Source organism: Oryctolagus cuniculus, chromosome 6, assembly GCF_051225735.1.
Source record: "Oryctolagus cuniculus isolate XC-2025 breed Fujian yellow rabbit chromosome 6, ASM5122573v1, whole genome shotgun sequence".
Taxonomy (NCBI): Eukaryota; Metazoa; Chordata; class Mammalia; order Lagomorpha; family Leporidae; genus Oryctolagus; species Oryctolagus cuniculus.
Window position 1 is genome coordinate 38,787,269 of NC_142872.1, and position 13,091 is coordinate 38,800,359.

Below are 13,091 nucleotides of genomic sequence, written 5' to 3' on the forward strand. Positions count from 1 at the left end.
AGCAGCAGCCCCCTCCTCCCTCAGCGGGGAAGGCCAGCGGCTGTGGGGAGCAGAGCGGTGGGTGTGAGCAGGACAGCTGACCCTCTGGGAGTGCGGTGGGGAGTGCGGTGGGGACTGCGGGGCAGGGCAGAGGAAAGCACGCCTGACTTCAGAGCCTCGGATCCAGGTGCCAGATCCCCTGGCTTGGGAAGAGCAGCCGGAAGTCTGAAGGTTTACGAGAGATTTCCCAGTTTGAAATGTGGGCGACTGACTCAAAAGATGTAAAATGGGCGGAGCTCACAGCCCAGTGGGCTGAGCCTCTGACTGGGACGTCCACACCAGGGTGCTGGGAGTGAGCCCCACCTCCTCTGCTGATCCAGCTTCCTGCTCATGTGCGCCCTGGGACGCAGCAGGGCAGCGGGATGTGGCTCATGTACTTGGGTCCCTGCCACCCACGTGGGAGACCCAGATGGAGCTCCTGGCTCCTGGCTTCAGCCTGCTCGAACCCCTGGCTGTTACAGGCATTTGGGGGATGAACCAGTGGATGGAAGACCTCTCTCTCTCTCTCTCTCTGCCTCTCTTTTTTTGTCATTTTGCCTTTCAAGTAAATCAGTCCTAAAAATAAGAAAACAGGAAGCAGTGGGACTCAGGACCTGTGCCCTCCCTGTGCTGGCCGGCTACTCTGCAGACATGGGGTTGAGCAGCGAGCGGCCCTGGGAGGCAGGGGTGCCGTGGAGGTGCCCGGGGCCTTGCAGGCCTGGGTGTTCCCCTGGGAGTTGGGAACCGCTGACGCCAGGGCCTGAACCATCTGCAGTCACTTCCAACAAACATGGCAGCAGGGGGGAGGGCTCCTCTTCACACCACTGGGGGGCAGCCAGAGTCCCAGGGTCAGGCAAGGGTCAGCAGACCCTAGGGGTCCCTCAGTTCCCCCGCCCATGACCCGTGTTCCCACAGCCAAGTTCATTTCCATACTGTAGCCCAGCATGGTCCAGTGCTTTCCAGCCTGCCCCCTTGTCTTGGCTGCCACCTGCTGGAATCCTAGGCATCCTTAGGTCCCTCCTCCGGGCACTGTCCTCACTTCCCCAACCAGAGGTGGACTCCTGGAGTCCGCAGGGAGTCAGACTCAAGCCCACTGCTCCGCAGGCTGTGTGGTCAGGACTCTGGCCTGGAGCTCCGGGCCACAGCAGCTGTTCAGCCACACGCACCCCACCCCGGGGAGGCCACTCTGCCCCTCTCGGCTGAGTTTCTTCCCCCTGCAGTGTGGGGAATGACAACACCCCCTTTGTGGCAGCACCATCCTGGGCTGGAGTGATGTGAGGCCCCCAGCCCAGGCCTGGCCTCAGTGGGCACGCGGCACACGTCTGTGTGTGTCCGTGGCCCCAGCCCCACCCACAGCCCACTACCGCCTCCAGCAGATTGCATTTCCCCCACCTCCAGGCTGCCCCAGTGACCCCTCCGAGCTGGTTCAAGGCTTCGTGCCTAGGAGCAGCAAGCTGCAGGCAGGGGCAGGTTAGCCTGGTGGTTAAAGCCTCTGTTAAGGTACTGTGTCTCACACTGGAGTATCTGGGTTCGATTCCTGGCTCAGCTCCTAAGTTCAGCTTCCTGCTGCTATGTACCTGGGAAGGCAGTGGTGATAGGTCAAGTAGTTTGGTCCTTCTCTCTCCATGTGGGAGACTTAGATGGAGCTCCTGACTGTTGCACGCATTAGGAGCGTAAACCAGTGGATGAGAGCATGCGCTCGCTCTCTCTCTCTCTCTCTCTCTCTGACTCTCAAATAAATACATTTAAAAGCAAAACAAAACTCTGGGCAGTTTTCCATTGGCTCTGGGTAGAATCAGCCAAGGGTTAAGAGTTGCAGGCCACTGATCCCGCGTGACCCTTGGGTGTGGAGCCTCGGGGTCTGTGGCTCATTTTTTGCTGCTGGCTCATGGAAAGTCCGGCTTCTCGAGCCCCAGGCTACTCCCTGTGGGCCTGAAGCCCAGCCGACACTGGTACAGGGCCAGCCCGGGGCTGGCTGCCCTGCCAGTCCCTGGCCAGCAGCCCCTGGGCTACGCCTCCACGTGACTTCCTGCAGCCTTGGCCTTGCCCCCCATTCCCGGGGACAGAGCACACCCCATGCCCCCTCAGTCTCCATGCTTTTTGTTCCACAGCCCCAGGGAGCTGCAGCCAGGAGGACCCCAGGCAGACTTGCGTGTCTGCGGGTCAAAGGCCAGTCTGCCTCTTCGGATCTGTGGCACCCAGCATCCGCGGTATAAAGCAGGGGGGCGGGGGATCCCTGCACAGAGGGCCACAGAGGACCCCACGGATGCTCCTGCCCAGGTTCTGGCCGGATGCCAGCGTTCACATCGAGTGGGGCGTTGACGGGCACCCAGATGGAGCCAGGTTCAGCACTACGTGCCTTGGAGGCTGAGCCTGCCTGGCCCTTCAGAAGAGAAAGGGGCTGGGGGAGAGCAGTGGGCTCCACAGGGTGCCTAGGGCTGTGCTGTGGGCCCGCCGGGGTGGGCGGCAGCACCCCTTCCTCGGAGATGGCCTTGGTCTGGCTCAGTCGCTGGGAGCCCTGGGGCTTTCTCCCAGCAGCAGCAGGAGGAGGGTGCAGAGTGGGAGTGGGCACGGCAAGACGATGGTCTGCGCCCCAGGCTTGGCTTTGGCCTTGGTGCTGCTGACCACGCTCGGGGCCTCCGAGAGCTCTGGGGCTTGGAGTGGTGGGAGTTGGTGGTGGGGAGGGACCTATAGGCTGTGCTGAGCTCGCTGAGTCAGGGAAGTGGGGAGCCTGGGGTGGGGCGGTGTGGCAGATAACCATGGGAACCAGAGACGGGCGCTCCACGCAGGGTTCCCAAACCTGGATACCAGTGAAATGCCAGCTGCTGGGACCCCTGCCTGGTGCCTGGCCTGCTCCCCCCACCGACTCTCACACCCAGAGACCCTGGGCTCATAGTGGTACCAGGGAGGAAACTGAGGCCCAGTTGGGGACCTGACCCAAGCAAGGGCACATGGGAGAGAGTGGTGAGCATCCCTTCCTCCCGGAGAGACAGGGGGCCTGGCCTGGCTCCAGCCCCGTCACCCCTCCCCCACTTGAGGCTCCGGGCCAGGCTGCCCTGAGGAAGTGCCCCCAGAGACCTTGGCAGCCCCGGGTGGAGCACGGAGGGTAGTTCCCGCATGAGCGCACCTGCCCCACCCTGCGGGCACCTGCTGGGGGGCGTTTCCCAAGGTTCTCTGTGAGCCAGTGCTGGGGAGAGCCACGTCACCTGCTGGGGCCCACCCATACCCTGGAAGGTCTGAGCCCATCTGGGCTCCCTCTGCCCTCTGACCCCTCTGCCACCCCCCCCCAGCCTACTCTGTTCCCCCTGCCAGCAGCCCCGCTGTTCTGGGCTGTCAGCCCCTGCCTTACCACATGCTCCCCACACTGAGCATCTCCGCAGAGCCCACCCAGCCCATCACGGGCTCTCTCCTCCCCTCCCTCTTCCGGGCTTCCATGCACTTTGCACTGCCAGGTCCCGCCCCCGTCCCAGCCGGCATAGACTGCTCATTCTCTGAGTGTCTCTCGCTATCTGGGACGGTGTCAGGGACTCCTGGGGGCCAGACCCGAGGAGTCGTCTCAGAGCCAAGCCAGCTGCAGGACATCCCCCGGAACAGGCTTTCACCATGGCTGGGAGACCAGCTCTCCCGGCCCGCCCCCACCCCGGGGCCCCTGGAGCAGCACAGGCTCCTGTTCAGGGAATGAAGAGAGTGACCGTGACAGCCCGAGAGGGGTACACCAAGGCCTGTGAGTGGTGTGTCCTAGAGAAGCCTCCTGGCCTGAGTGTCATTGTCATCTTTAACAGTGCTGTTGTAACAGGGACAGGATGTGTGGGGAAAGCACCTGTGAGCTATAATGCATCAAGCCCCTGTGAGATAATGGCAGTGTTTTAGGTGGAGTGAGTACTGAGAATTCAATGTTATTTCTCAAGATCAGCATGGTAGCCGCACAGAGGGCAAGGAGGGCCTGTAACACGCTCCTATGCTGCCACCTGCTGGCCAGTACCTGCAATGGCCGTCCAAGCCCTCAAGCCTTTGTGCACCTCCTGGGCTGCTGAATCAGTGCCAGGTGAGGGCAGAGCTGGAAGAAGCCCTGGAGCCCCTGTCTGCCAGCTCCAGGGTGAAATACAAACACAGGCCCCCAGGTATCTCTGCTCTCTCAGCCCAGGCTCTCACTGCCAAGTTCCTCACACATGCAAGGGGCACCCCTCTTAGGCACCCCTCGGGACCACACCAGCTACAGCCTGGAAAGCACTGATGTGGGGAAGTGGGAGGCCTGGGTGGCCGGAGACAGGACTGTGGGCTCTAGTGGGCTCGTGCCCTTGGCCTTGTGGAATCCACACCTCGGAGAGGGGCATGGCTTAGGGTGACGCTGTCCTCTGGCCCGCCTGCGGCTGTCCCGGTTTTAGCTCTGACGATCTTGCATCAGCATCCTGGGGCCGGTGGTCACTCTCCTGCGGCCAGCCGAGGGGCAAAGCCTCCGCATCACCACCTGGCCAGGGGAGGGCAGCTCCACTCAGGCTACTGCACTCTGCAGCCTGAGGCTCCCGCCCCAAGCACTTGGCCCACAGGTGTGCTGGTGGGGAGAGAGACCCTGCTGCCCCTTGTCCCCTGTTCTTTGAACCACTTTCAGGAGCTCTGAGGCCTAGAGGCTTGACTCTGAGAAGAGAAGGGGTGAGGCAGGGGGCTTTGGAGTAACATCCTCGAAGTACCAGGAAAACTGGGGGCTGCAGAAGAACCTTGCCCCCCGTGAGAGAGAGCCATCAGCCGGGCTACCCCTATCCACCACTTGTCCTGCTGAAGGGCACACCTGGGAGGAAGCTGCCTCCCGCCCAGCCCCGATCCCAAGGCCAGGGCACGCTGTCCAGATGCAATCTCTCGGTGACTGGCTCCGCCTTGAGCACCTGCCCCCAGGGGGTCCAGTCTGGACGAAGGCCAGGACACTGGTCCACGCGGGAGACCTGGGACAGGAAGCAAATACTTCCCACGGGAGTGCACAGAAATTTGCAGCTATTTATTGCACTGAAAACACCAAGAATAAAACAGACGCCCCATCTTCCCTCCCCGCCCCACCCCCAAGAGCAGAAATTTTTGAGCAGTGGTCATTCAAGTTCACAGCCACGTATTTAAAAAAAAAAAAAGAAGAAGAAGAAAAAGAAAGAAAAAGAAAGACCTTAAACAAACCCCCAAACAAATAGTAACAAAGAAACCAGCATGGGGAGTCCGGCAAACACATCCCCCCAAAAGGGTCTCCCTCGGAGGGAAGGCAGGAGGCCGCGGGTCAGGATTCGCACCAGCGGGCACCAAGCAGGCACCAAGCTGGCACGTTCCTGTAAACACAAGTTTGCATGCTGGAGCCCAGGCTTTGCCAGGAGTGAGGGGTTTTTGCATCTTCAGGGTGTTCTGCAGGAGCCCAGGGTTTGCCTGGGGAGAGTGGGCTCCGGGCCCAGCCTGCATCTCAGGGTCGCCCCGGGTGCCTGGGGTCTGTGCCAGGCGGCTGCGCACCCCCAGGGGTGGCCTCTCCCGTAGGGGCCATCTCAGCCTAGGGTAGGGACCTGCACTCCGAGAAGGGAAGTCATCCAGGCCCAGGGCAGACTGGCCCAGCTCACAGAGCAGGGTGGCCAGCGCTGGGAACGGCAGCCCGCTCCATGCATACGGCTGCTCTTTCCCTGGCCGCTGAGCAGCGAGTGACGGGCAGGTGGGTGCGGGGCGGGACTGGCCAGGGCCAGCAGCCACAAGCCCCGCCGAGCCCCGACACGTGTCCACGACGTCAGTCTGGCTAAGAACACTTAACCCTTTGAACTGACGGGGAAACTGAGGCAGAAGAAGGGCCCAGACCTTGCCTCAGGAACATCTGAAGGCCACACGCAGCCGAGGACAGCGCTGGGAACCAGTGGCCCACGACGGGGCCAGGCGGGTTTGCCGCTAGGGCAAAGGGATCCCTGGGCCTTCCTGGGAAGTCCTCTGTGCCCAGAGCAGGCCAGGAGCCCACCCTAGGCTGTGCCGAGGACAGAGGCCCGGGACAGACCAGCTTTCAACGGGAGGCCTGGGCGCCTCTCTCCTGGCCGGCAGCCTGGGCTTCTCGCCTGTCCCTGGGTAGCTTGTGATCTGGAAACCTCAGAAAGTTCTGGACCAAACGGCTTCGCCAGTCCCACGCCAAAGGACACCCAGGAGGGTCCAGGGATGGCGCCGCCTCTATAGCCCGGGGAGGGGGGTGACTCCTCCTCCTCTCCAACCCTTCAGAGGGGACTGCACCTCGTGCCGGCAGAACATGGCCGCACAGAGGCCAGAGCACGGAGAGGCAGCTACAGGACCCCGAGCCGGCACTGCGCGCTCAGCCTCAGTGGTCTCTTGTCCAGAACGTGTGGTTTTGTTGAGTTTTTTTCTTGTTTTCGGTTTTTTTTTTTTTTTGCAACATACTTACTGCATATAAAGTCATGCAAAGAAACGGTGCAGACAGGAGGTCCCATGGAGATGCCAAGCCACGCCTCCCCAGAGTCAGTCCCGGGGCAGGGAGACGGAGGAGAGCAAGGACACAAACTTGAACCCAAGGCCGAGGGATGAGGCGCAGGAGCGCCATGCCTGGGGCGGCTGCCCAGCGTCCCGGGACGTGCACGAGGGCGGACCCCCATCTGGGAGGGAAGCAGAGCCCAGATGCTTGCCCCCAGCTAGCCTGCCCCTCCTCAGCGCTGGTGTCTGGGGGTCCCGGGGTCCCCAGACGAACTGTGACGTCAGCTCACCTTGCGGCCACAATGGCAGCGAGGTTCTCTCTGGAGCTGAGCCGTCCTGGGCCCCAGAGACAGGGGCCACCTCAGAGAGGACCAAAAAAACAAAACAAAACAAAAACAAAACCAGAACAGAAAAAGTCTCCCCTCCCCCCTCCTCCCACCCCCCCACCTCGTCCCAGCCCAGCCCAGTCCTCCTCACAACGTTTCAGAGGTGTAGTTAGCACAGATAGCCATTAACGCGAGATCCCTTTACGAAATACACAGAATTTGGCTATAAAAAGGCATGCGGTCCGAGTGGGAGTGACACGGTACAGAGACGCTGTGTTCTGTGCCCCCCAAGCAAGACGAGGCTGCTGGGGACAGGGTGACCGGGGGCGGGGCCAGGAGGGGGCAGGCGAGCTCTGGAAGGCGGAGGAGGAGGCGGCGAGTGGGGCACCTGAGAGGGTGGCACTGCTCCCACCGGGGGCGCGGGTGGGCGGCCACCACGAGGTCGGCCGGCGGGGGAGAGGTAGGGAGGCGGTTTGAGGCAGGGGCTCTTGGCATCTGCCCGCTCTCTTCTGCAGGCAGCTGCTTCCAGGGGCTGGGGTGGGGTTTACTGCCCTACCCCGGAGCCCCTGGAAGAGGAGAGAGCTGCGAGACGGGTGGGCCGCTGCCCCTTCCTCGCCACTGCACGCCTCCCTCCCCCCAGCCCTGGTGGACACACAGCTGAGGGGTGTCCCAGCCAACAGCCAAGGCAAGGCCAGCAGCCAACAGCAGGGGTGGGGGTGGGGCTGGGGAGCCCTTGGGGCCAGCAGCCTGGACACCCAGGCCTGAGGCAGCCCTGCCCCCACAGCGGAGGGAGCGAGAGTGAGAGGTGGGCACGGGGGACCTGAAGTCAGGATGGCTGTGTGGACAAGCAGGTTTTCTTGATGCAGGTACAGGGGTGCCAATGGTGGCGGCGGCGGCGGTGGTGGGGTGAGATGGGGTGAATTCCAGCAAAATCCAAGTGGGAGAACCAGCAGCCACATTCCACGAACAAAGAGTGGGTCTCTGCCACGCAGCCACGCGGTGACCCCGCCCGGTCCTTCAGCTGTGAGACACGGTGTACACAGTGGGTACCATGCAACCCATCCACCTGCTGCCTCCCCCCAGAGCCTGCCCAACTCTGGCCCTAGGCAGCACCTGTGGGCCCAGTCCCCCCCACCCTGCCCCACCCCGCCCCACCCTGCAGCCTCTGAGCAGCTGCCAGCGGTGACCCCGGCTGTCTGTGGGTGCAGGGAGAAGCCCTTACTGCGGCAGGGCCGAGGGCGCCCCCGATCTGTGGAAGTGGACGATCTGCCACTTGCCGTCCCGGCGGTGCCACACGCGGGTCTCCTCCGACTGCGCGGTGCGGGGGATGCCGCCCGCGTCCAGGTATTGCGTGATGCGGATGTAGGCAATGCAGGCCGACTCGTCGCCCATCAGGTGGATGTGGGGGTTCAGGATGGTGGTGTGCACGGGCTTGCTGTTTCGAGACCACACTGGAGTGGGAATGGGAGGGGCAGAGGAGATACAACGGGGGCCGCCTGCCTCCCCGCCTCCCCTTCCTCAGCTCCCATGGCCCTCTCAGCGGAGGCCCTGCCACCTCTGGGGCTGGGCTGGGCCACCTGGGAGCTAAGGGCAGCTGCTGATGGCCAGAGGTCACGGCTTTCAGACCCGCCGAATTTCTCAAACACGGGTAATGGGATCTGAGATCACTCTTAGACACTGGAGAACAGAGCCAAGACGGTTACAGAACCACATGAGGTGGGACAGAGGCCCAGGCCCAGGTCCTGCAGGGACCGTGCAGCCAGGTAAGTGAGGGGACATGGCAGTGACAACAGGCCCTGGGCTTTCGGGGAGGCGACAGCGAGTGGGGGGACTGTGGTAAGCAGAACACCACGTCCCATCGAGAGAGGGAGCCCCGTCCACAGCTTCCTGAGGGCTGCCAGGTAAGTAGGACCCTTTCTGCCTCTCCCCAGACAATCTGAAAATCTGGGTTTTTAGGTGGAAAGTCTTCTCATTACCTGGCATCTAACTGCAGCATCACGCAGGCCACGGGGAATGTACCTGCAGCCCAGAAGTGGCTCGTGCGTTCCCTGTTTGCACCTCCCTCTCCCGTAGAATTACGGAAACCAGGGGGAGCACTAGAATCGTGGGGTCTCAGAGCCCTGAGCATGTAAGGGTTGCCTTAGTGGTGATGCAGGGAGCTCACAGCCTTCCCAGAATTTGGGGAAAATGTATAACCCATGGCAGAATTGACAACGGTCCCAGAAGTCGGCTCCTCCCTTGGGAAGTGTGAGCCGCCACCACTGTCATCGTCACCGTGATGTTGGCTCTAGAGACTCTCAAATTTCTCATCAAGGTAGAAACAAAGGCACAGTGGCCCAGGAGGGCTGGGCAGGGGGCTTCAGGACCCCACTCCAGAGAGGCTCCCGGAGCCTTCCCTGAGTGTGGCAGGATGCCGACGCAAACCCTGTGCAGAGCAGACTTAAAATGCACCTCCCTTGGACCCCCTAGTTCAGGCGTCTGTCATCTTAACAAGCTCCCCTGGCCATCCCCTCCCCCAAGACTGTAGGACGCCTTGTTCTTTCCCTGGATGGCAGAGAGCACCTGGTGACCCCCCCCCCCCCAACAGCACAATCCCCTCACACCTAGGCTGCGGGTACACGAGTAAAACCACCGGGTCTCAGGCCTGTAAAATCAGACTAGGCATTCTGGGCTTTGGGGCAGACAGAAGAAGCGCCGCCATCTCAGGGGTCAGAGGTCAAGCCCCGGCCCTGCTACAAAATGCAGGAGGAGGCCTCCATAAGTGTTCCCAACAGCCTCCAGGGCCAGAGACCCAAGGCTACCAAACTGCAATACACCCATTTCACAGACACGGAAACTGAAGTCCAGAGAGGCGACGTGACTTGTCGCAAGCTGCCCCACAACAGGCCGATGCCTCAAAGGAATGCAGTGCAACCCCCTGATGTCAGTGTCGCAGAGGGACTGGATTAGGGCCGTCTAGAACACCCCCCGAAGGGCCTGCGGCTCGGCATGCTGGAGGGACTGGGCCTTGCCGCGCGGGGACGGGCTGGGCGTTTGTCAGGAAAGCAGCACGCCACTGCTGGGCCCCCTGACCATGTGGCAGGCTTCCGGCAGCCCCTGTGGGGAGGGTGGACGATGGGGGCTGTATTCTTTCTGCACTTGCTAGGCCTTCGGAGCCTGGCCTCCGCCCGGTCTCCATTCTGCTTCGTGGGGACTGCAGAGTCCACGAGGCAACCAGCGCCCACCCCCCAGGGGCCGGCTGTGGGGTGGCAGGGGCTCAGGGTGACAGGGCCCTGCGCGGTGCGGCCAGCTGTCTTCCCATGAGAATCCCATCGCCACCGCTAGCCCTGGGGGCTCCGAGTTCAGGCTATGAAATAAAGACACAGCTTCCTTCCTCACCGCTGCCAAGGGGGTGGGCTCTCGGCTCCACACTCTTGAAGCTCAGTCTCGGGGGATGCGGGTGAGAGCCTCGGCTCCCAGCCGGGGGCTGCCGCCACGCGGACGGCGCAGGTGGCCTGGGGAGAGGACGCCAGAGGCAGGCAGGTGCCTCTGGACAAGTCGCTTCCCTCCCAGGGCTGCATTTTCCCCTTCTGCGCAAGGAAGTGTGGGACTCGAGTGACAGCGGCCACTTGAGGGTCACTCTGTCACCTTTACCGTACACGGGTCCCCTCCGCACTACTTCATTCACATCCTGTCCGGGATCCATTTGCTGTGCTAATGCACGTGAATTTACTTTAGGAGAAAACTTCCCGCCCCATCGCTGGCGAGCTAGGGGGACCACGGAAGATCACGGCCTTCCCCAGGCAATCCCGCAGCCCTTGCTCTCTGCTCTCGCCTGGGAGGGAGCTGGTGGGGACGGGGGTGAGGAAGCTGCAGGCAGGTAGGCACCTGCTGAGTTGATTCCCTCCTCGGGTGCCCACCATGCCGCTTCAGGGGCACAAGCCCCTCACCCTGGGGGAACCCCGGACCTCCCGCCTCTCTGTTCTGCCCCCAGTCCTATGCTGGGCTTCTGCACCTGTGGGCCTAGGTGAGACACAGACACAGGCCAAAAGCACCCTCGGTGAGGCCCGGGCTCGGCCGCCTGCCAGCCCCTGACTGCGAAGCCGCCGGGGTCTCCCCTGAGGAGGAGAGGCCCAGGGAGGACACACACGCAGGACAGAGACCTGGACACACAGGCAGGGGCACAGCAGCGTGAGCTTCCTGTCCTCCTTCCCCAAGTGTGCACCCACAGTGGGCCCATGCACAGGCACTGGCTGGGCACCTGGGGGGCCCCAGGCAGGGCGGGGCCCATGACAGGCGGGAGAGCCAATGGGAAAGCTCTCTTCTCCACCAAGAGACCCCTCCCCAGGCTGCCCCCCTCCTTGGGCCGGGCCGAGGGTAGGAGGACTTGTCACTCATGTCCCCTGGCCTCCAGGATGTCCCGCCCCCGGTAGCCCCACCCACAGCCAGAGGAGGGACAGCTAGCAGTGTACAGGCCAGGGTTAGGAGAGGGAATCAAGAGGGTACCAACCGCTGTCCACACAGAAGCTTCCTCTTCGCTGGCTCCTGAGCCGCCCCTGGGGCCCTGCCTGCCACCCTGCTGTGCCAGCCGGCGGAACACGGAACGAGAGCAGACAACAGGCACCCCAGAGAGAAGGGATTGCTCACAGTTTTCAAAATAGAATCGATGGAAGTCCAGGCCCTCGACCAGGTTCCCCAGGGCCTCGGGTTCGAAGGCCGTCATCCCGGGGTCGCACATCTTCCTGGGGAGAGGAAGCCAGAGAGAGGGGGTCGGGGGCTGGCGCAGGGGGAGAGGCTGGCCAACTCGGAAGAGTGGGGCACTGCTGACCGCATGGTGCCTGTCCACACCCAGGAAGCCTGGGCTTGGGTCCTGGCGCTGCCCCTGAGTGCTTACGAGCCCCCAGGCAAGCAGCTTAATCTGGTGAAGCAAGGCACATTGAGGGGTGCGCAGAGGCGTGGCGCGCAGGAGGGCGCTGGCGGGGAGGAAGTTCTGCCTGCTGTCTGCCCTGCGCCTCGCACCCCGGCCCAGTGCAGCGGACGCAGAGGGGGCTTTTCCTAATTTGTCTTCCCAGTGGGTGGTTGGGCCGGCTTTTTCCTTCCCAGGTGTGCACCTGCCAGGGTTCCCTGCGGTCAGCTGCAGCCCTGGCTTCCTCTTCCATGAGATGAGGCAAGGGAAGACAGAGCCTGGGCCTGGCTGCGCCTTTTCAGCTCACCACCCCCCCCCCCCCCCCCGCGCAGGGCTGTGTCTTCCGGGAGACCCAGACAGCCAGCTGCGACCAGCAGCCACTGGACTGCCCATCCCCAGGTGTATGGGGTCATCTGTGGCACAACACGGGCCCCTGTTTCAACAGCAGTGGAGCAGGGACAGAACACACCCCAGGACAAGCAAAGCTCCCCACCCAGGATGGAAGCAGAGACCCCTGGAATAGGCAGCAGGTGCAGCATTGGCCGAGCCAGACAGGGCCCTGGCAGGTGCACTGTCCTCACTCTGTGCTCTCTGGGGGGGTCCCTCCCCAGACTTCTCCCAGGGCCAAGGGCAGGAGATCTTGCCACCTCAAGTTCTGCAGATTGATTAAGCCAGGAGGCGGGGTCGGGGGGGGCTACACTCAGACCAAGCGGGATGCTCAAGTCCTTTCCAGCTCCACTGTCCTCCCAGGCTGAGCATACGGGAGACGAAGGAGCCCCTCTCTGGGAGGCATCTGGCTGCTTTTCCTGGACCGAAGGGACCGAGAGACCCTCTGCTGGACCACCATCATCCGTGTGGGGAAATGAAGGCCCAGTGAGAAGAAGGGGCTCACTCAGGTTACAGCAGACCAGACGCATGGGCACCACAGGCTCGGAGGTCGTGGCAAGGGCTCAGAACCCAGAGTGAGCTGTGGATGCGCCCAGAAGTGACATCATACAGAGGGGAGGCTTCTCCAGGGCCCCTAGAAATAGCACAGGGGGCTTGGGGCCCACAGGGGCCACCTCCCTCTCCCTCGCTCCCTGGCTGTATCTTTCCAGAGCCAGTGGCATGACATACCCCAGCTTAACTCTTTCCAGGGGTGGTTGCAAGACCAGGCGAGCAGCCTGGTTCCCACGTGCACACACACCTGTGCACGCGCCTTGTGCAGTCTCAGGTCTGTGCCTATCTGCACAACTGCATGCACACACACGCTCATGCTGGCCTCAGCTTCTCACATGCACCCTCCAAGCGCCCCATTCCTCCAGAGAGAACCGGCGACTGCCTAGGGGCTTTGCCCCCACCGCCGCTGAAAGCCCTCCCACAGTTAGTATGCACCTGGCCGGCTCCTGCAGAGAAACCAGGATCAGGCTGCCCCAGAGCGGACCCCAGCTGGGCTT

At 62.7% G+C, this 13,091-nt stretch overlaps 1 protein-coding gene across 8 annotated transcripts in view; it reads right to left on the bottom strand.

Annotated features, from left to right (window-relative positions):
- Positions 1-6,955: 6,955 nt before the first annotated feature.
- CAMK2A (calcium/calmodulin dependent protein kinase II alpha) overlaps positions 6,956-13,091 on the bottom strand; it is a 59,501-nt gene continuing 53,365 nt past the window's right edge. For 4 of the 8 annotated variants that reach the window (XM_070076310.2, XM_070076311.2, XM_070076312.2 and 1 more), the window contains 3 exons: positions 11,397-11,491; positions 7,993-8,221; positions 6,956-7,791 (listed from right to left, as the gene is read on the bottom strand). In XM_070076310.2, coding sequence (XP_069932411.1) covers positions 7,788-7,791; positions 7,993-8,221; positions 11,397-11,491 — 328 coding nt within the window. In that variant the 3' untranslated portion in view covers positions 6,956-7,787. Of the gene's footprint in view, positions 7,792-7,988; positions 8,222-11,396; positions 11,492-13,091 lie in introns of those variants that run through there. The other 4 variants (XM_089334960.1, XM_089334962.1, XM_089334963.1 and 1 more) reach the window with 1 other exon arrangement.